This window comes from Oncorhynchus mykiss, chromosome 16 (assembly GCF_057628025.1).
Source record: "Oncorhynchus mykiss isolate SJ-2025 chromosome 16, ASM5762802v1, whole genome shotgun sequence".
Lineage (NCBI taxonomy): Eukaryota > Metazoa > Chordata > Actinopteri > Salmoniformes > Salmonidae > Oncorhynchus > Oncorhynchus mykiss.
Window position 1 is genome coordinate 6,307,439 of NC_143037.1, and position 24,283 is coordinate 6,331,721.

At 43.7% G+C, this 24,283-nt stretch overlaps 1 protein-coding gene across 1 annotated transcript in view; it reads right to left on the bottom strand.

The window, feature by feature from the left end:
- micu1 (mitochondrial calcium uptake 1) overlaps window positions 1-14,765 on the bottom strand; it is a 108,357-nt gene extending 93,592 nt beyond the window's left edge. The window contains exons 1-2 of the mRNA XM_036946048.2: window positions 14,642-14,765; window positions 5,438-5,605 (exon numbers count right to left, since the gene is read on the bottom strand). Coding sequence (XP_036801943.2) covers window positions 5,438-5,604 — 167 coding nt within the window. The 5' untranslated portion in view covers window position 5,605; window positions 14,642-14,765. The remainder of the gene's footprint in view (window positions 1-5,437; window positions 5,606-14,641) is intronic.
- Between the last annotated feature and the right edge of the window lie 9,518 nt (window positions 14,766-24,283).

The window sequence follows — 24,283 nt, forward strand, 5'->3', positions numbered from 1 at the left end:
CACAGGAAGTAAATACAGGAAGCAGATTAAAAAGGGAACTCCACTATGTTCAAAGCGTTTGTGATTTGAGCCCACAGACCAGCTGCAAACAGAGTTCAGATAGAGACCTGAGGGAGTGTTGTAGTAGTAGTAGTAGTAGTAGTAGTGAGATGGTAATGCCCCCTCCAGGCCTCTGTTCTCCTACTAATCTCACTGCCCCCCCCCCCCCCCCCCCCAGGTCTCTGTTCTCCTACTAGTCTCACTGTAACCCCCCTCCAGGTCTCTGTTCTCCTACTAATCTCACTGTACCCCCCCCCCCTCCACTGCCCCCCCCCCCCCCCCCCCCCAGGTCTCTAATCACTACTTTGTTCCCTTTTCTGTCTCCCTCTCCTCCAACCTTAGCCAATCAGACCATACCCCATACCCAGATGTTCATGCACCGTTGCAATCTTCATTCTCTCCCTTCTGATAAATCCTCCTGTCTCCCGAGTCGGTCTCTTCGACCCAACTATCCTCCCTTTCCGCATCCTATGACTCGTACTGTCCCCCTTTCCCTCCTGGCCGTGCCGGCCCTCCCCTCCTGCTCTGTGGCTGCGTGACTCATTGCCAGGTTACAAAACAGGGCTGCGAGCAACTGAGTGAAAACGGAGTAAAAACTAAACTTCCCGGAGGACCTATCATCCTTTCATCTTCTCTACCTTCTCTTCCTCTGTATCCGCTGCTAAAGCCAATTTCTAACACTAAATTTCAAGCTAACTGCCTCGAACCCTCGAACCCCAGGAAACTCTTTTCCGCCTTCTCGCTCTGCGGACGACTTTCTCAACCACGTTCAAAGGAAAAAAGGTTGACGCCATCTGCTCCTCGTTCACTGGTCTCAATCACACAGAACTACGCTAGGCCTTGACCTCTTTCTCGCAAGATGACATCCTGCGACTAGTGAGGTCTGAACGCCCGACCCCCCCCCCATCCCCTCCTCTAGGGATCTTCTCCCACTCCTGATAAACCCCTCCCTGACCACTGGCTGCGTCCCCTCTGACTTCAAAATGGACCGAGTTAATCCCCTACAAGAAACCAACAACTCATCTGACGTCGAACTATAGACCTGCATCCCTTTCTATTCCTTCCAGAACACTCGGGTGCGCGGTCTCAGACCAACTTTCTCATTATCCCTCTCAGAACAATCTGGACCCGGAACCAGTCAGGCTACAAGATGGGTCACTCAACCGAGACTGCTCTTCTGTGTCAGAGGTTCTCTGAACTGTCAAAGCTTACTCTTTCTCTGTTCTCATCCTCCTACAGCCATCCGCTGCCTTCGACACAACCAGATCAGTTCCTCCTCTCCACCCTCTCAGGACCGGGCATCTCAGGCTCTATCAGATCCTCCTCTCCACCCTCTCAGGGCTGGGTGTCTCAGGCTCTATCAGATCCTCCTCTCCACCCTCTCAGGGCTGGGTGTCTCAGGCTCTATCAGATCCTCCTCTCCACCCTCTCAGGGCTGGACGTCTCAGGCTCTATCAGATCCTCCTCTCCACCCTCTCAGGGCTGGACGTCTCAGGCTCTATCAGATCCTCCTCTCCACCCTCTCAGGGCTGGACGTCTCAGGCTCTATCAGATCCTCCTCTCCACCCTCTCAGGGCTGGACGTCTCAGGCTCTATCAGATCCTCCTCTCCACCCTCTCAGGGCTGGGTGTCTCAGGCTCTATCAGATCCTCCTCTCCACCCTCTCAGGACCGGGCATCTCAGGCTCTATCAGATTCTCCTCTCCACCCTCTCAGGCTCTATCAGATCCTCCTCTTCACCCTCTCAGGGCTGGGTGTCTCAGGCTCTATCAGATCCTCCTCTCCACCCTCTCAGGCTCTATCAGATCCTCCTCTCCACCCTCTCAGGCTCTATCAGATCCTCCTCTCCACCCTCTCAGGGCTGGGCATCTCAGGCTCTATCAGATCCTCCTCTCCACCCTCTCAGGGCTGGACGTCTCAGGCTCTATCAGATCCTCCTCTCCACCCTCTCAGGGCTGGGTGTCTCAGGCTCTATCAGATCCTCCTCTCCACCCTCTCAGGACCGGGCATCTCAGGCTCTATCAGATTCTCCTCTCCACCCTCTCAGGCTCTATCAGATCCTCCTCTTCACCCTCTCAGGGCTGGGTGTCTCAGGCTCTATCAGATCCTCCTCTCCACCCTCTCAGGCTCTATCAGATCCTCCTCTCCACCCTCTCAGGGCTGGGCATCTCAGGCTCTATCAGATCCTCCTCTCCACCCTCTCAGGCTCTATCAGATCCTCCTCTCCACCCTCTCAGGGCTGGACGTCTCAGGCTCTATCAGATCCTCCTCTCCACCCTCTCAGGGCTGGACGTCTCAGGCTCTATCAGATCCTCCTCTCCACCCTCTCAGGGCTGGACGTCTCAGGCTCTATCAGATCCTACTCTCCACCCTCTCAGGGCTGGACGTCTCAGGCTCTATCAGATCCTCCTCTCCACCCTCTCAGGGCTGGACGTCTCAGGCTCTATCAGATCCTCCTCTCCACCCTCTCAGGGCTGGACGTCTCAGACGCTGCAGACTCTGCATTTTACCTGGCAGACTGCTCAGACCACGGGATCTGTGTCTGGACCACACACACACATACACTACTCGTGTCCCCCAAGGCTCGGTTCTAGGCCCTCTTCTCTCTATACACCAAGTCACTCAGCTCAGTCATATCCTCACATTGTCTCTCCTATCATTACTATGCAGATGACACTCAACTACTTCTCCCCCTCCCCCCCTTCTGACACCCAGATGGCGACACGCATCTCTGCGTGCCTGGCAGATATCGCAACCTGGATGCCAGCCCACCACCTCGAACTCAACAACATGTAGCTGCTCTACCTCCCGGGGGAAGGCCTACCCACACAAACACCTCCATCACGGTTGACAACTCCAGTGTCCCTCTCCCAGAGCGCAAAGAACATTGGTGTGACACTGGACAACACCCCGTTCTCTGCAAACATCAAAGCAGTGACCAACTCCTTTAATTTATTTTAACCTTTATTTTACCTTTATTTAACTAGGCAAGTCAGTTAAGAACAAATTCTTATTTTCAATGACGGCCTAGGAACAGTGGGTTAACTGCCTGTTCAGGGGGCAGAACGACAGATTTGTAGCTTGTCAGCTCGGGGATTCGAACTTGCAACCTTCCTGCTCCTGCAGGTTCATGCTCAACAACATCCGTATAGTGCGACACTACCGCACACAGGAAGCAGCGCAGGTCCAAATCCAGGAACTTGTCCTCGCCCATCTGGAATTCTGAAACTCGCTGTTGGCTGGGCTCCCCCACTTGTGCCATCAAACCTCTGCAATTTATCCAGAATGCAGCAGCCCACCGGGTGTTCTACCTCTCTGAGTTCTCCCATGTCTACCTGCTCCTCCTCACACTCCACCGACGTCCAGTTGAAGCTCACATCCACTACAAGACTTTGTTGCTTACCGACGGAACAGCAAGAGGAACGGCCCCCTCCCTACCGTCAGGATATGCTCAAACCCTACACCCTAACCTGAGTTGGTCTCAGCTCCCGCTCAGCCCAAACTCTTCTAAACCCCCCAGTCTGACTTTACTGATAGTAAGTACATTTTTCCTCAATGTACAGTGCCTTGCGAAAGTATTCGGCCCCCTTGAACTTTGCGACCTTTTGCCACATTTCAGGCTTCAAACATAAAGATATAAAACTGTATTTTTTTGTGAAGAATCAACAACAAGGGGGACACAATCATGAAGTGGAACGACATTTATTGGATATTTCAAACTTTTTTAACAAATCAAAAACTGAAAAATTAGGCGTGCAAAATTATTCAGCCCCCTTAAGTTAATACTTTGTAGCGCCACCTTTTGCTGCGATTACAGCTGTAAGTCGCTTGGGGTATGTCTCTATCAGTTTTGCACATCGAGAGACTAAATTTTTTTCCCATTCCTCCTTGCAAAACAGCTCGAGCTCAGTGAGGTTGGATGGAGAGCATTTGTGAACAGCAGTTTTCAGTTCTTTCCACAGATTCTCGATTGGATTCAGGTCTGGACTTTGACTTGGCCATTCTAACACCTGGATATGTTTATTTTTGAACCATTCCATTGTAGATTTTGCTTTATGTTTTGGATCATTGTCTTGTTGGAAGACAAATCTCCGTCCCAGTCTCAGGTCTTTTGCAGACTCCATCAGGTTTTCTTCCAGAATGGTCCTGTATTTGGCTCCATCCATCTTCCCATCAATTTTAACCATCTTCCCTGTCCCTGCTGGAGAAAAGCAGGCCCAAACCATGATGCTGCCACCACCATGTTTGACAGTGGGGATGGTGTGTTCAGGGTGATGAGCTGTGTTGCTTTTACGCCAAACATAACGTTTTGCATTGTTGCCAAAAAGTTCCATTTTGGTTTCATCTGACCAGAGCACCTTCTTCCACATGTTTGGTGTGTCTCCCAGGTGGCTTGTGGCAAACTTTAAACCACACTTTTTATGGATATCTTTAAGAAATGGCTTTCTTCTTGCCACTCTTCCATGAAGGCCAGATTTGTGCAATATACGACTGATTGTTGTCCTATGGACAGAGTCTCCCACCTCAGCTGTAGATCTCTGCAGTTCATCCAGAGTGATCATGGGCCTCTTGGCTGCATCTCTGATCAGTCTTCTCCTTGTATGAGCTGAAAGTTTAGAGGGACGGCCAGGTCTTGGTAGATTTGCAGTGGTCTGATACTCCTTCCATTTCAATATTAATCGCTTGCACAGTGCTCCTTGGGATGTTTAAAGCTTGGGAAATATTTTTGTATCCAAATCCGGCTTTAAACTTCTTCACAACAGTATCTCGGACCTGCCTGGTGTGTTCCTTGTTCTTCATGATGCTCTCTGCGCTTTTAACGGACCTCTGAGACTATCACAGTGCAGGTGCATTTATACCGGAGACTTGATTACACACAGGTGGATTGTATTTATCATCATTAGTCATTTAGGTCAACATTGGATCATTCAGAGATCCTCACTGAACTTCTGGAGAGAGTTTGCTGCACTGAAAGTAAAGGGGCTGAATAATTTTGCACGCCCAATTTTTCCGTTTTTGATTTGTTAAAAAAGTTTGAAATATTCAATAAATGTCGTTCCACTTCATGATTGTGTCCCACTTGTTGTTGATTCTTCACAAAAAAAATACAGTTTTATATCTTTATGTTTGAAGCCTGAAATGTGGCAAAAGGTCGCAAAGTTCAAAGGGGCCGAATACTTTCGCAAGGCACTGTAGCTATACCTGATATGTGGTTGTCCCACCTAGCTATCTTAAGACGAATGCACTAACTGTAAATTGCTCTGGATAAGAGAGTGTGCTAAATGACAAAATGTTGAATTGAAATAGAATTGACCCAAAACACAGATCACCACATGAGTTATAATCAGATCGTGTAGAGGTCAAGAATCACACGTGTGTGTGTGTGTGTGTGTGCATACCTGGTCCAGAGCAGTCCAGCGCTGGCTGAGGCCCCGGTCACGCCCACCAGAGCTGCTAGCATCAGTCTCCTCTTACTGGCCCCGCCCCTCACAGCCTCACCATGGTAACGACGTGACAACTGCACCAGCCCCAACGCTACCGCCGACAACGCCCGCAAGCGGTACATTCTGGAGAGCGAGAGAGAGAGAGAGAGAGAGAGAGAGAAATGTAAACGAGAGGTGCACGAATTTCTCTCACATGGAGATGTAACATTGTTAAATGTTTATCAAATGTTTTAGACACACCAGAAATAGAAAGGTAGGTCTTTACAATAAATTTTCGGGGGGGGAATATATTTAAAACAGACACTATTCCCCAAATAGCTGTATATGACTAAACACATCCAAAGACTTTGAAACACAATCCCATCAGAGAGCCATAACTGCTACTCATAATCCCATCAGAGAGCTGTAACTGCTACTCATAATCCCACCAGAGAGCTGTAACTGCTACTCATAATCCCATCAGAGATGTAACTCCTACTCATAATCCCATCAGAGCTGTAACTGCTACTCATAATCCCATCAGAGAGCTGTAACTGCTACTCATAATCCCATCAGAGAGCTGTAACTGCTACTCATAATCCCACCAGAGAGCCGTAACTGCTACTCATAATCCCATCAGAGAGCCGTAACTGCTACTCATAATCCCATCAGAGAGCCGTAACTGCTACTCATAATCCCATCAGAGAGCCGTAACTGCTACTCATAATCCCATCAGAGAGCCGTACTGCTACTCATAATCCCATCAGAGAGCCGTAACTGCTACTCATAATCCCATCAGAGAGCCGTAACTGCTACTCATAATCCCATCAGAGAGCCGTAACTGCTACTCATAATCCCATCAGAGAGCCGTAACTGCTACTCATAATCCCATCAGAGAGCCGTAACTGCTACTCATAATCCCATCAGAGAGCTGTAACTGCTACTCATAATCCCATCAGAGAGCTGTAACTGCTACTCATAATCCCATCAGAGAGCTGTAACTCCTACTCATAATCCCATCAGAGAGCCGTAACTGCTACTCATAATCCCATCAGAGATGTAACTGCTACTCATAATCCCATCAGAGAGCCGCAACTGCTACTCATAATCCCATCAGAGAGCTGTAACTGCTACTCATAATCCCATCAGAGAGCCGTAACTGCTACTCATAATCCCATCAGAGAGCTGTAACTGCTACTCATAATCCCATCAGAGAGCCGTAACTGCTACTCATAATCCCACCAGAGAGCCGTAACTGCTACTCATAATCCCATCAGAGAGCTGTAACTGCTACTCATAATCCCATCAGAGAGCCATAACTGCTACTCATAATCCCATCAGAGAGCTGTAACTGCTACTCATAATCCCATCAGAGAGCTGTAACTGCTACTCATAATCCCATCAGAGAGCCACACCTGCTACTCATAATCCCATCAGAGTTGTAACTGCTACTCATCCCATCTAAAAAGTTGTCAAATGAATTGCTCATTATTCATCTAATAAAATCTGTCAACAATGAAGTGGGATATTCATAGCAGACAGTACTTTGCGTTTGAAAGCCACGTGGCGTGCCAAGCATAGATTTATTGGTGCCAACTGCGCTGGTCCTAGTACTGCGACACACCATACCCCCGTCTCCCCGCAGCACAGGCTCCTCCACCAGAATTAACAGATTAATATAATAGAACCTAAAAATAAAGTCCTCTGGCCTTGGTGTACACGTTGACTCCCCTCTGAAAAATGTCTTCTGGGCCTATGACTGCGACACAGCACCGTCCCCCCCCATCCCCCGCTTTGCCCTGGGGGGGGGGGGTCGGGATTTAGAAACATTTCTTCCAGAAACGCATTAACCGTCTCAAAATAACCTTAAAAAAAACAAGTGTTCTATAGTGGTGAGCTAGCTCTGTGTCATTACTTCGTGCAGAGCTAACACACACACACACACACACTAAAAGAGTGGTGCTAGAGGGAATAGCAGCTGTTTTATAGGCTCTTGACCAATTCTGCTATTGTGCATTAAAAATAAAAATAAACATTTGCGCTGAATTTTGCACGTTTTTTTTGTACATCATGTTTTTGCCATCGTTTCCTATGACCGAAAATAGCATCCTGTTGCCTAGTCACTTTACCCCTACCTACAATAAAAAAAAATGTAAAAAACATTCCAGGTGAAGCTGGTTGAGAGAATACCAAGAGTGCGAAAAGCTGTCAAGGCAATGGGAGGCTACTTTAAAGAATCTCAAATATAAACTATATTTTGATTTGTTTAACACTTTTTTTGGTTACCATAAGAAACAACAACATTTCATGGTTTTGATGTCAGTTTTTTCCCCCTGCATTGTCGGGAAGGGCCCGTAAATAAGCCAATCACGGTTAGTCTACACATGTTTACAATACGTGACAAATTAAATTTGACACACACGATACCAACCCTTTTGCCTTTGCTAGCCAATTATTTTTTTATCTTTAAAAAAATCTTTAACTAGGCAAGTCAGTTAAGAACAAATTCTTATTTTCAATGACGGCCTAGGAACAGTGGGTTAACTGCCTTGTTCAGGGGCAGAACGACAGATTTGTACCTTGTCAGCTCGGGGGGTTTGAACTTGCAACCTTCCAGTTACTAGTCCAACACTCTAACCACTAGGCTACCCTGCCAATAGCTTTTTTTTTTTTTTACTGGATTCCTTATCAATTTAAATGAAACAACACAGGAGAAAGAATGTGTCCCAATGGCTCCCGATACGCCTCTGGTGAAAAGTAGCTGACTATATTAGGGAGCCGTTTGGGATTGCAGCCAAACCTTTAGATGAGCTTGGTGGTCAGGTCACAGCAAACCAATTCGTAACAGTGCTTGGGCTAGGCTTATCTCTAAAACTTCATTTGGAACATGACTCGTTTAAAATTTGTTCCAGTGTCACGGAAAGATGATTAACAATTAAAAGAGAGGTCCCCCTTGTGATGTCTCTGTGGCTCCAGTATTCCTGTGATCTATACACAGACCCACGGGTGGAGAAGTTTATTCGTGACACAGACAGACACACACCCTCTAGCACACACACCCTCTAGCACACACACACACACACTCTAGCACACACACACACCCTCTAGCACACACACACACACACACACACACACCCTCTAGCACACACACACACCCTCTAGCACACACACACACCCTCCTCAATGCATCATGCCCTCCGAGGTCGAAGCCACCTGTCGATATTCCATTACCGATCCAGGCCCTGACTGTCACACTCACTGATTCAGCAGAAGAAGAAAAATTATAATAACAACCACTCAGAATATGCTAATTGGACGACCGGTAGTCCATGACAACGGGGACAGGGTCTCTAAGGGCATTTGGAGAGGTGCTGTTTAAAACAGGACAGAGAGACAGGTGAGGATCTACTATAGTAGCAGGGACACAAGGCCTGGTGGGGTAGGATCTGCTATAGTAGCAGGGACACATGGCCTGGTGGGGTAGGATCTACTATAGTAGCAGGGACACATGGCCTGGTGGGGTAGGATCTACTATAGTAGCAGGGACACAAGGCCTGCTGGGGTAGGGAGAGGCTCTACTATAGTAGCAGGGACACAAGGCCTGGTGGGGTAGGGAGAGGCTCTACTATAGTAGCAGGGACACAAGGCCTGGTGGGGTAGGGAGAGGCTCTACTATAGTAGCAGGGACACAAGGCCTGCTGGGGTAGGGAGAGGCTCTACTATAGTAGCAGGGACACAAGGCCTGGTGGGGTAGGATCTGCTATAGTAGCAGGAACACAAGGCCTGCTGGGGTAGTATCTGCTATAGTAGCAGGAACACAAGGCCTGCTGGGGTAGTATCTGCTATAGTAGCAGGGACACAAGGCCTGGTGGGGTAGGGAGAGGATCGGGATTGGTGTCCCACCGGCAGGACGGTTGAACTAATGTAGGCTAATGTGATTAGCATCAGGTTGTAAGTAACCCCAAAAAATCCCAGGACATAGACATGTCCGATATGGGCAGAAAGCTTAAATTCTTGTTAATCGAACTGCACTGTCCAATTTACAGTAACTATTACAGTGAAAGAATACCATGCTATTGTTTGACAAGTGTGCACAATTATGAACTTAAATGTATTAAAAAACCAATTAGGCACATTTAGGTAGTCTTGATACAACATTTTAAACAGATATTGAATGGTTCATTGGATCAGTCCAAAACGTTGCACATACACTGCTGCCATCAAGTGGACAAAATCTAAATTGCACCTGGGCTGGAATAATACATTATTAGACGCACTGCTTCTTGACACAACACCCTCTTAACCCGGAAGCCAGCCGCACCAATGTGTCAGAGGAAACAAGGTGCGACCACGTCAGTGTGCATGTGCCCGGTATATCCTCTCCCAAAGAACACCATCCCAAACGTGAAGCACGGGGGTAGCAGCATCATGTTGTGGGGGTGCTTTGCTGCAGGAGGGACTGGTGCACTTCACAAAATAGAAGGCAGGAAAATTATGTGGATATATTCAATCCTATAGAAAATGTGTGGGCAGAACTGAAAAATGGTGTGCTAGCAAGGAGGCCTACATACCTGACTCAGTTACACCAGCTCTGTCAGGATGAATAGACCAAAATTCACCAAACTTATTGTGGAAAGCTTGTGGAAGGCTACCCGAAACATTTTACCCAAGTTAAGCAATTTCTGACCCACTTGGAATGTGATGAAAGAAATAAAAGCTGAAATTAAATCACTCTACTATTATTCTGACATTTCACATTCTTAAAATAAAAGTGGTGATCCTAACTGACCTAATTTTAGGATTAAAATGTCAGGAACTATGAAAAACTGAGCATAAATTTACTTGGCTATGGTGTATGTAAACATTTGACTTCAACTGTACATGGTGCATTAATTTTGACCAGCGCACTATGGGCCCTCCAGTAATGCACTGCGTAGTCAATAGGGCTCTATTTGGGACATGGTCCATAGAGCTCCCTCATCGACAGAGCAACAAACCAGGAAGGGGGATTTAATAAGCAATAGAGCTTATATATTAGCACCAGCACAAGAGACCTTAATATTGTTTGTCACCTAGCAACATAATAAAAAAAAATACTTTTTTTTTTAAAGAGAGCAAGTTAGCCTTTCTGCGTGGCTGGGGTCCAGAGACGATGCTGATAGGAATGTCAAGAAGCCAGACAGACACACACAAACAAAACAGACAGACATGCACACACAGCAGTTTATCCTCTCAACTCCTGATAGGACGCCAGTTTGCTGTGAGCCAGTTTGCTGTGAACGTAGCACACCTGGGCTTTAGGAAATGTGTGTGGTGGAAAATAATATTTTAACAAGAGAGCTTTTACACTTGATCTGTGAAATTCCCCAGTCAGGATGGGAGCTCAGAGCTGTATTGTGGGGAAATTATTTTTAACCGACGACTGGGGCCATGCATACTACCTGTTTTCATCCTGCCAGGATTATGTGTGTGTGTGTGTGTACACACACAGGGCACTACTCCATCGTCCTGCTAGAGCCCTTCTCTACCAGACCAATGGGTTCAGAGAATCCAAGAATTACTCTTTAAAAAAACATTCCTCCCCCATTACCTCACCATTACCTCCCGCTAGGCCTACTCCTACTGCAACACACACACACCGGCCTTCACCGCGACGCACACACCGACCTTCACCGCAACGCACACTGACCTTCACCGCGACGCACACACACCGACCTTCACCGCGACGCACACACACCGACCTTCACCGCGACGCACACACACCGACCTTCACCGCGACGCACACACACCAACCTTCACCGCGACGCACACACACCGACCTTCACCGCGACGCACACACCGACCTTCACCGCGACGCACACACACCGACCTTCACAGCGACGCACACACACCGACCTTCACAGCGACGCGCACACACCGACCTTCACCGCGACGCACACACACCGACCTTCACCGCGACGCACACACCGACCTTCACCGCGACGCACACACCGACCTTCACCGCGACGCACACACACCGACCTTCACCGCGACGCACACACCGACCTTCACCGCGACGCACACACCGACCTTCACCGCGACGCACACACCGGCCTTCACCGCGACGCACACACCGGCCTTCACCGCGACGCACACTGACCTTGCTACTAACTGCTGTTGTCCCGTGTGGCTCAGTAAAGCCTTCCTCGTGCGTCGGCTGGCTGCCAAACTAAGATATTTGGTGCAGTATTTCTCAAATGGAAACAAAAAAAAAAATGTGCATGAAAACAATTCATCTCTTATTGAATAACAACAAAACACTTCATTGAAGAATCCCTACTGTCGACCAATCACCGACGAAGGGGCGGAGACAAAAAAAAGGGGGCGGAGACACACAAAAAAAATGCAGTCATAATATACGCAACAACGGATATCCAAACGGTTTCAGACAGGAAGCATGTGGATGCCTCAAGAGGGTGGCGCTAACAACGTCAAGTTTGTGGATTCAATTACCACAGGGATCATATCATACTCACTGCTGGCAAAATGTCTACTACCACCTTGAACCTCCATTGGTACCACCTCCAACCTTTCTATCAGCATAGGGTAGCCTAGTGGTTAGAGCGATGGACTAGTAACCGGAAGGTTGCAAGTTCAAATCACCGAGCTGACAAGGTACAAATCTGTCATGCTGCCCCTGCCCCACTGTTCCTAGGCCGTCATTGTAAATAACAATTTGTTCTTAACTGACTTGCCTAGTTAAATAAAAAGGTAATAATTCAAACATTTTCACCTTTGCTGTAAAAAAATCAAAACTAAAAATGTCCACAGAAATGTATAATTACATCAACTTTTCAAAAGCGATGGTAGTGCGTTCATATCACCTGAAGCATGTGCAGAACCATGTCAACAAGCTCAGATAGTATTAGCACAAGATGAAAAGACTTCAGGTGATCAGAATCTGAATGCATTACCAGCCCTTTGAAAAGGTGACGTGATTATAATTCCCTGTGTACAAGTCATCTCACATTCCTCCAAAAGGGTGAACTGTATGGACAACCGGTAAAGTATGGTTTTTTTAAATAATAAATTTTATTCAACATTCTGGCTTGTAGAGGTCGTAGAGGTCGTAGAGGTCGTAAGAGGAAACGTTCCTCTGACCCCCCCCCCCCCCCCCCCCCAAAAAACGCTCATTCATGCCCGACGTAGAATTCAATGAAATTCATCGTTGGATTTCCAGGCTAGCTTAGTGGTAAACAAAAATAATAATAACAACAAAAACTGGACACTTCTCAGCAGTAAACGATGTAAAGGCCTTGATTAGCCCATGTGTGTGTGTATATATATAAATAAAACCATCTAGTCTGACACCTGTAATGTAGGAGACAACATTCATGTCACCATTCAAACCACAGGTAAAAAGGTGTGTGGGACACTAGTTTCTTCTTCAACATAATAGTAACCAAAACTGTTTCTGAAATACAACCACACACAGTACAGTAATTACAGCAACAACAAAATATCTTCCAAGATTAATAATAACTAAATAATAAACTACTAGTTATCCTTTACAGATATCTGGCTGTTCTGTACTGCGACCTAACTTACGCGCTTTCACTTTTCCAAGGTTATTTTAGTTTCCAAGGACACCTAAAATCATGAAGGAGACAGCATGGATCTGATTCCCGTGAGGTTTCCATTCTGTGTTTCCACTACCAGTCTGCCATAATAAACAGCCTTCAGCACCTTCAGGAAGTATTCACAGCCACGTTACAGCCCGAATGTAAAATGTATATTTTGTGTCACTGATCTAAACAAAAATACCACATTATGTCAAAGTGGAATTGTGTTTGTATTACTGAACAGAAATATAAATGCAACATGCAAAGTGTTGGTGCCACATTTCATGAGCTGAAATAAAAGAGCCCAGAAATGTTCCATATAAACAAAATGCTTATTTCTCAGAAATTGTGCGATTTTTTTTTTTTTGTTTACATCCCTGTTAGTGGGCATTTCTCATTTGCCAAGGTAATCCATCCTGCTGACAGGTGTGGCAAATCAAGAAGCTGATTAAACAGCATGATCTTTACACATGTGCACCTTGTGCTGGGGACAAAGGCCTGCTCTAAAATGTGCCGTTTTGTCACAACACATTGCCGCAGACGTCTCAAGTAGAGGGTGTGTGCAGGTGGCATGCTGACTGCAGGAATATCCAACAGAGCTGTTGCCAGATCATTTAATATGTTCATTTCTCTACCATAAGCCGCCTCAAACTCTGTTTTAGAGAATTTGGCAGTACATCCAACCGGGCTCACAACCGCAGACCAGGTGTAACCAAGCCAGCCCAGCACCTCCACAGCCGGCAAACAATAACAACAATAACAACAACAAACAATAACCAAACAATAACCTAAAACACAAGGGCCTAGTTACAAGTATGACTTAAAAACGATCTTGAAAAATCTACAGCAAGACTTGAAAATATCTTTCTTGCGATGATCAACCACCAACTTGACAGAGCTTGAAGAATTCTAATAATAATAATAACAATAATAATAATAATCAAATATTGTACAATGCAAGGCTGACAGCTAATCGCTGCCAAAGGTGCTTCTAACACCTATTGTGTCAGGGGGTGAAAACTTGTCTAATCAAGATATATTAGTGTTTTATTTATTATTCTTTTTTTTTATACAAATTTTAGATTTTTTGGGGGACCAAAAATGGCAATTACATCAAATTGTATTTTTTTAAAGTAAAAAAAAATCGAAATGTTAGTGTTTACAAATCAACTAGGGATTATATAACTAAACCATGAAACCTCCTACGTATAATTGTTTGTTAAAAACAACAACAAAATGCAGACACCCCCTGGACTGTGTTGTCAAGCTAGGCGCTATCTTTCTAGTGGCTAAAGCTAAATCCAACCAATACTTAGCTAGATAATGTGCATCGTCTCTGACAACACAGCAACATTCATTCATTCATTATTGCGTGCAGTCTAAACACAGTTCACTTGTAACTTCTGCCTGATAATATTGAAACAACGAACGAAGAGGCCAAGTCAACCTCTAGTAGTCCGGGAGGCTAGCTAGCTACAGTAGGTAGCCTTTTAACTAGATAGAAATTACCTATAAAACTGCAATCGGCTAACTCAATATCACATAAATACTGGCTAAAGACTGTTATTTCGCTACTTACTTGAGTTTCGAGACGACTACGACAGGTCTTGAATAGTTAGAAATATCTAGCTACGACGTCTCTCCCGATGCATGTATTCCCTTTATGCAGTCTGACGTGCTCCTTCTGCGACACTAGTTATCACAGCCACAAAGTCATAAACCCCGCCTATTTCTAACATGTATCTTCTTAAAATGTGATTTTATTTTAACCTAACCTTAACCACACTGCTAACCTTATGCCTAACGTTAAATTAACATCAAAAAGCGATTTTTTTTCTATTTTTAGTTTTCATTAACTTTTACGATAAGCCAATTCCGGCTTTGTGGCTGTGGTAACTAGTGGAAACGTCCCAGCACACGCCCCCTCCATTGCGTCACTACGGAGTTTGGAGGGCGGGACAAATATCCACCAAGCTCCACCCATTGCGGTTCGGGCCTCACATGTAAACATTCACCGGATGTGTGCTCCGTAGAAAGTAGACGTTTATTCCATGTTTATTTTTATATATTTGTCTCTTTATGTGGCCATTTTTACAGTAAAAGGGGTCATGATTGGGATGTGACTGAGCCCAGTCCCATGGAGCCACCAAGGGTATAGGTATTTACCAAATGGCACACTATTCCCTAAATGGTATACTACTTCTGTCCAGAGCTCTATGGGCCCTGGTCAATATTAGTGCACTATATAAGAGAATAGGGTGCCATTTGGGATGAATGTTATGCCCCAGTATTTGGTATTATTTGAGGATTTTTTTAGGATACCCTAGTGACTACTCAGGGCTCCCAAGTGGCGCAGCGGTCTAAGGCACTGCATCTCAGTGCTAGAGGCATCTCACAGACCCTGGTTCAATTCAAGGCTGTATCACAAACAGCTGTGATTGGGAGTCCCATAGGGCGGTGCACAATTGGCCCAGCGTCATATGGGCTGGGGTAGGCCATCAATGTAACTAAGAATTTGTTCTTAACTGACTTGCCTAGTTAAATAAATTAATAAAACAGGGATCCTTATATGGGGCTTACTAACAAGAAGAAATGTAGAAGCGCCACCAACATCCCAACCCCACCTCTCTCTTTATAAATATATCTTCCTCTCAGTTCAATTCAAGGGGCTTTATTGGCAAGGGAAACATATGTTTAAATTGCCAAAGCAAGTGACATAGATAAACACAAGTGAAATAAACCATGAAGATTGACAGTAAACATTACACTCACAGAAGAATAAAGACATTTCAAATGTCATATTATGTATATATACAGTGTTGTAACAATGTGCAAATGGTTAAAGTACAAAAGGGAAAATAAATAAGCAGAAATATGGGTTGTATTTTCAATGGTGTTTGTTCTTCACTGGTTGACCTTTTATTGTGGCAACAGGTCACAAATATTGCTGCTGTGATATTGGCACACCGTGGTATTTCACCCAGTAGATATGGGAGTTTATCAAAATTGGATGTGTTTACAAATTCTTTGTGGATCTGTGTAATTTGAGGGAAACGTGTCTCTAATATAGTCATACATTTGACAGGAGGTTAGGAAGTGCAGCTCAGTTTCCACCTCATTTTGTGGTGATTGTGCACAGCGCCTGTCTTCTCTTGAGAGCCAGGTCTGTCTTAATAGCAAGGCTATGCTCACTGAGTCTGTACATAGTCAAAGCTTTCCTGGGTCAGTCACAGTGGTCAGGTATTCTACCAATTTATACTCTCTGTTTAGGGCCAAATAGCATTCTACTTTGCTCAGTTTTTTTGTAAATTCTTTCCAATATGTCAAGTAATTATCTTTTTGTTTTCTCATGATTTGGTTGGGTCTAATTGTGTTGCTGTCCAGGGGCTCTGTTCACAAACACAAACAGACCCTACAGAGTATGTTTTTCACCCAACATCACTTTCCATCAATTTGTATAGCAGACCCTCATGCCACACAACGAATCAAAAAATACTCTTGCAAAGAGGTTGTTTGTTTGCCAATTAGGGTGCGTAGGGTGAATACGAGGTCTGTTGTACGGTAATTTAGTAAAAAGACAATTTGACATTTGCTCAGTACATTGTTTTTTTCATTGAGGAAATGTACAAGTCTGCTGGTAAAAATAATTTAGAGGATTTTCCCAAGGTTGCTGTTGACCCATATCCCATGGTAGTTAATGGGGTCAAATTTGTCTCCACTTTTGGGGATTGGGGTCTGTCTCTCTCTCTCTCTCTCCCTCTTTCTCTCAGTGATGACTGTTGCGCGAGTGTTTGTGTCTCTCTCTCTCTCTCTTTCTCTCTCTCTCAGTGATGAATGTTGCGCGAGTGTTTGTGTTTCGTTGTGTGTTTGCCTGCGTCTTCTGTAGTGTAATCGCCTTGACTGTCACATTGCCATGACAGCGCTCTTACATTTATCTAACTGTCGCTTTCAGACAAACACACTTTTCAGACATGACTGCTTTCTTCTTCTTCTACACACAATCATCCAGGAAATAGAGCAGGAAAGACTGGAGGCAGTCGTATCTCTGTGTTTGTGTGTCGGGCTCTATTGGTCACATTGGTCACACACGCTTAATCACGTAACCGTTTGGTAAACCTGTAGATTTGAAACATGTTTGTCTACTATATATGGATTTAGAGAACTACAGAATTAAAAAGACATGTATGATGACATGTATGATACATGATAAACATACATAATGACTAATTCGTTTTTTTGCTAATTGATTTAAAGGTTCCCAGAATGCCTCATGAGATTGTGGGAACATTGTGAGGACATCAAAAAAGACATATGCCCCGAACACAAAAATGTTCAAGTTGCGAAGCTTCTTTTTAGGGGGATGCATGAAACATTCACCTGATGTTACTAGAATGTTCTTAGAACACATTTAATCTGTTCTTTAAAAGTTCCCAGAATGCTTTACTAGGTTGTGGGAAATGTCTGGTGAGAACATCACAAAATATATGTTCCCAAAACACAAAAAAAACTTTCCGATTGTGCGGATGATTCTACAATTCTGCATTTAAAAAAAAAAATGTTGGGCTGATCTTAAGAGTTTTTTTTGTACCTAATGTTTCTGCTATCGTTTCCTATGACTGAAAAGAGCTTCTGGACATCAGACAACCGATGAATATTTCTACTTCAACAGAGTAGGACATACTGCTCACCCTAGACCAGGCCCTAATCCCAGAGACTCGGAAAAGGAAGATATGACGTAAGAGAGGCTGACGTGTGGGCACCATGACAAAACTACTATTAGTCAGCCACGAACAAGACCCCCAGAACTGTCACGGGACTCATCTGAAAGTAACCCAGTACAGGTTTTTAAAAAATGAATGGAAGCACGGAGGTCGTTTTGTGCCGACAAAAAAAGGAATTCAATACTGTGTGTCCAAAAAACAAAAATATTTCCTGTGTTTTCTTACATCTCCTATTGACATTATATATATATATATATATATATATATATCCCCTTGACATGGTTATTGTTTGGATCCCCACCAACCATTTTCCACCTTATTTATGTTAGAAATATTGTTTCAATGTCCATTCTCTTGATGTTAAAATACTGCAGTCTCTGTTTTGGCACTCAGACGTTCCATTCTCCATTCTGCAAAGGGCCACAGAGAGAAAGTTTACGACCGGTAGTTAAAATGATCAAACTGGCCCAATTTCCCCCCCATCCTCTCTGGGGGGGGGGGGGGGGGACTGCTGTCTTTGATCCTCACCCAGGAGGGAAAGTCATGGCAATACAATCAACACCATAGGCCTTTTTGGGTTGAAGGATTTGTATTTTGTCCTGTAGTTCATTCGTTCAATGTAATTGGAGAATCCAGTGGGTTCTGCTAGTCTTTAATAGCTGATTCTTAGTAAAAGTTTTATGAATTATAATGTATATGTTTTTGCTCTAGGTTTTTTGTTAAATCAATTGAAATAAAATAATATGTGTTACATGCTACAAATACAACAGGTGTAGTAGACCTTACAGTGAAATGCTGAATACAACAGGTGTAGTAGACCTTACAGTGAAATGCTGAATACAACAGGTGTAGTAGACCTTACAGTGAAATGCTGAATACAACAGGTGTAGTAGACCTTACAGTGAAATGCTGAATACAACAGGTGTAGTAGACCACACAGTGAAATGCTGAATACAACAGGTGTAGTAGACCTTACAGTGAAATGCTGAATACAACAGGTGTAGTAGACCTTACAGTGAAATACTGACTACAACAGGTGTAGTAGACCTTAGAGTGAAATGCTGAATACAACAGGTGTAGTAGACCTTACAGTGAAATGCTGAATACAACAGGTGTAGTAGACCTTACAGTGAAATACTGACTACAACAGGTGTAGTAGACCTTACAGTGAAATGCTGAATACAACAGGTGTAGTAGACCTTACTGTGAAATGCTGAATACTACAGGTGTAGTAGACCTTACAGTGAAATGCTGAATACAACAGGTGTAGGTAGACCTTACAGTGAAATGCTGAATACAACAGGTGTAGTAGACCTTACTGTGAAATGCTGAATACTACAGGTGTAGTAGACCTTACTGTGAAATACTGACTACAACAGGTGTAGTAGACCTTACAGTGAAATGCTGAATACAACAGGTGTAGTAGACCTTACAGTGAAATGCTGAATACAACAGGTGTAGTAGACCTTACTGTGAAATGCTGAATACAACAGGTGTAGTAGACCTTACAGTGTAATGCTGAATATAACAGGTGTAGTAGACCTTACAGTGAAATGCTGAATACAACAGGTGTAGTAGACCTTACAGTGAAATGCTGAATACAACAGGTGTAGTAGACCTTACAGTGAAATGCTGAATACAACAGGTGTAGGTAGACCTTACAGTGAAATGCTGAATACAACAGGTGTAGTAGACCTCACAGTGAAATGCTGAATACAACAGGTGTAGTAGACCTTACAGTGAAATGCTGAATACAACAGGTGTAGTAGACCTTACAGTGAAATGCTGAATACAACAGGTGTAGTAGACCACACAGTGAAATGCTGAATACAACAGGTGTAGTAGACCTTACAGTGAAATACTGAATACAACAGGTGTAGTAGACCTTACAGTGAAATGCTGAATACAACAGGTGTAGTAGACCTTACAGTGAAATGCCGAATACAACAGGTGTAGTAGACCTTACAGTGAAATGCTGAATACAACAGGTGTAGTAGACCTTACAGTGAAATGCTGAATACAACAGGTGTAGTAGACCTTACAGTGAAATGCCGAATACAACAGGTGTAGTAGACCTTACAGTGAAATGCTGAATACAACAGGTGTAGTAGACCTTACAGTGAAATGCTGAATACAACAGGTGTAGTAGACCTTACAGTGAAATGCTGAATACAACAGGTGTAGTAGACCTTACAGTGAACTGCTGAATACAACAGGTGTAGTAGACCTTACAGTGAAATACTGACTACAACAGGTGTAGTAGACCTTACAGTGAAATGCTGAATACAACAGGTGTAGTAGACCTTACTGTGAAATGCTGAATACTACAGGTGTAGTAGACCTTACAGTGAAATGCTGAATACAACAGGTGTAGTAGACCTAACAGTGAAATGCTGAATACAACAGGTGTAGTAGACCTCACAGTGAAATGCTGAATACAACAGGTGTAGTAGACCTCACAGTGAAATGCTGAATACAACAGGTGTAGTAGACCTTACAGTGAAATGCTGAATACAACAGGTGTAGTAGACCTCACAGTGAAATGCTGAATACAACAGGTGTAGTAGACCTCACAGTGAAATGCTGAATACAACAGGTGTAGTAGACCTTACAGTGAAATGCTGAATACAACAGGTGTAGGTAGACCTTACAGTGAAATGCTGAATACAACAGGTGTAGTAGACCTTACTGTGAAATGCTGAATACAACAGGTGTAGTAGACCTTACAGTGAAATGCTGAATACAACAGGTGTAGGTAGACCTTACAGTGAAATGCTGAATACAACAGGTGTAGTAGACCTTACAGTGAAATGCCGAATACAACAGGTGTAGTAGACCTTACAGTGAAATGCTGAATACAACAGGTGTAGTAGACCTTACAGTGAAATGCTGAATACAACAGGTGTAGGTAGACCTTACAGTGAAATGCTGAATACAACAGGTGTAGTAGACCTTACAGTGAAATGCTGAATACAACAGGTGTAGTAGACCTTACAGTGAAATGCCGAATACAACAGGTGTAGCAGACCTTACAGTGAAATGCTGAATACAACAGGTGTAGTAGACCTTACAGTGAAATGCTGAATACAACAGGTGTAGTAGACCTTACAGTGAAATGCTGAATACAACAGGTGTAGCAGACCTTACAGTGAAATGCTGAATACAACAGGTGTAGTAGACCTTACAGTGAAATGCTGAATACAACAGGTGTAGTAGACCTTACAGTAAAATGCTGAATACAACAGGTGTAGTAGACCTTACTGTGAAATGCTGAATACAACAGGTGTAGTAGACCTTACTGTGAAATGCTGAATACAACAGGTGTAGTAGACCTTACAGTGAAATGCTGAATACAACAGGTGTAGTAGACCTTACAGTGAAATGCTGAATACAACAGGTGTAGTAGACCTTACAGTGAAATGCTGAATACAACAGGTGTAGTAGACCTCCCAGTGAAATGCTGAATACAACAGGTGTAGTAGACCTTACAGTGAAATGCTGAATACAACAGGTGTAGTAGACCTTACAGTGAAATGCTGAATACAACAGGTGTAGTAGACCTCCCAGTGAAATGTTGAATACAACAGGTGTAGTAGACCTTACTGTGAAATGCTTACTTACATGCCCTTAACCAACAATGCAGTTTTAAGAAAATAGAGTTATATTTAAGTCTGAATAGGGAGATAGTTAACCCAACCATGGAGACAACGACCGGTCGCTGGTCTCCTTTTATCATGGCAAGTCTGAATAGAGAGATAGTTAACCCAACCATGGAGACAGGAAGGACGGAGATAGAAGGTTAATTCCTATTTCACAACCTCTACCACTCCCTAGTCCTCTATCTATCACTCCCTCCCTATTCCTCTATCACTCCCTATTCCTCTGTCTGTCTGTCTGCCTGTCTGTCTGTCTTCCCCATTAGTCCAACAACTGTGACAGGAAGGACAGGCATAGCAGGTTAGGTAAGGCCATTACAGTACTGGTATGTTCTGGCACTTTCCATGTGCGGCTCCAGGGAGGGGCTCATCGGAGCCGAGGCACCCTCAAAAATAGCAGTGTTATGGGAATTGACCTATGCAGACAGGGATCTTGGTTTACCTATGTTGTCTAATAAGACCATTTAAAACTTCTAGGATCAGTTACTGGCTTGTAATGTCTGTGTGTGTGCATGTGCGTGTGTCAGCCATGATCTGAGTAGCTAACTCACGTGAGGCGTTTAGGTATAGAGGCTGTGTCCCAAACCACACCCTAATTGTAACGATTTTCTTCCTGGGAAGGAGAGGAGGACCAAAATGCAGCGTGGTTATTGTTAAGCATCTTTAATAAAGACGAAAACACTATACAAATACAGAATAGGAAAACTGTGGCAGATGGAAACAGTCCTAACTGGTGCAGAGAACACAGAGACAGGAAACAATCACCCACAAGATACCTAAAGAATATGGCTGCCTAAATATGGTTCCCAATCAGAGACAACGATAAACACCTGCCTCTGATTGAGAACCACTCCAGGCAACCATAGACTTACCTAGAACACTCAACTGAACACAACCCCATAGACTACAAAACCCCTAGACAAAACAAGACACATAAATCACCCATGTCACACCCTGGCCTAACCAAGATAATAAAGAGAAGACTAAGGCCGGGGCGTGACACTAATCCCTACTGTACTGTATTCCCCACAGGCCCTGGTCAAACGTAGTGCTGCCTTCAGGAAGTACTCATACACAGGAAGTACTCATACACAGGAAGTACTCATACACAGAAAGTACTCATACACAGGAAGTACTCATACACAGGAAGTACTCATACACAGGAAGTACTCATACACAGGAAGTACTCATACACAGGAAGTACTCATACACAGGAAGTACTCATACACAGGAAGTACTCATACAAAGGAAGTACTCATACACAGAAAGTACTCATACACCTTGACTTTTTACACGTTTTGTCGTGTTAAAGCCTGAATTCAAAATTGATTAAATGTATTTTTCTTACCCATCTACACACAATACCCCATAACGACAGTGAAAATATGTTTTTAGAAATGTTTGCTAATTAAAAAAATAAATAAATGAAATGCAGAAGAATGTAATTGACACACTGTAAGTATTCACACCCCTGAGTCAATACTTTGTAGAAGCACCTTTGGCAGTGATTACAGCTGTGAGTCTTTCTGGGTGAGTCTCTAAGAGCTTTCCACACCTGGATTGTGCAACATTTGCCCATTATTCTTTTCAAAATTCTTCAAGCTCTGTCAGATTGGTTGAAGGTCATTGTCAGACAACCATTTTCAGGCCATAGATTTCTTAAAGTAGATTAAAGTCAAAACTAACTCCTCCACTCAGGAACATTCACTGTCTTCTTGGTAAGCAACTGTAGTGTAGATTTGGTCTTGTGTTTTAGGTACATTTCCTGCTGAAAGGTGAATTCACCACCCAGTGTTTGGTGGAAAGCAAACTGAACCAGATTTTCCTCTAGGATTTTGCCTGTGCGTAGTTCCATTCCATTTATTTTTTATCCTGAAAAACTCCCCAGTCCTTAATGATTACAAGCATACCCATAACACGCCATTATGCTTTAAAATATAGAGAGTTGTACTCAGTAATGTGCTGTATTGGATTTGCCCAAAACATAAAATTTCATATTCAGAACAAAAAAATGAATTGCTTTGCCACAGTTTTTACAGTATTACTTTAGTGCCTTGATGAAAACAGGATACATGTTTTGGAATATTTTTATTCTGTACAAGCTTCCTTCTTTTCACTCTGTCATTTAGGTTGGTATTGTGGAGTAAGTACAATGTTGTTGATCCATCCTCAGTATTCTCCTATCACAGCCATTAAACTCTGTAACTGTTTTAAAGTCGCCATTGGCCTCATGGTGAAAATCCCTGATCGGTTTCCTTCCTCTCCGGCAACTTGAGTTCGGAAGGACGCCTGTATCTTTGTAGTGACTGGGTGTATTGATACACCACCCAAAGTGAAGTTAGTAACTCCACCATACTCAAAGGGATATTCAATGTCTGCTATTTATTTATTTTTTTTTACCCATCTACCAGTAGAAAACATCCCTGGTCTTTGTGGTTAAATCTGTGTTTAAATTACAATTATGTTCAACACTAGTTTTGCCACACAGCGTGAGTCCATACAATTTATCACGTGACTTGTTAAAGCAAATCAAATCAAATCAAAATGTTATTTGTCACATACAATGTGTCCTCTTGATCTTATTTAGGCTTGTCATAACAAAAGGGGTTGAATACTTATTGACTCAAGACATTTCATCTTTTCATTTCAAAAACATTCCACATTTTTTTATTTCTAATAACAGATTTCCACTTTTACATTATGGTGGTTTTGTGTGTAGACCAGTGTGTAGACTAGTGTGTAGACCAGTGTGTAGACTAGTGTGTAGACCAGTGTGTAGACCAGTGTGTAGACTAGTGTGTAGACCAGTGTGTAGACCAGTGTGTAGACCAGTGTGTAGACCAG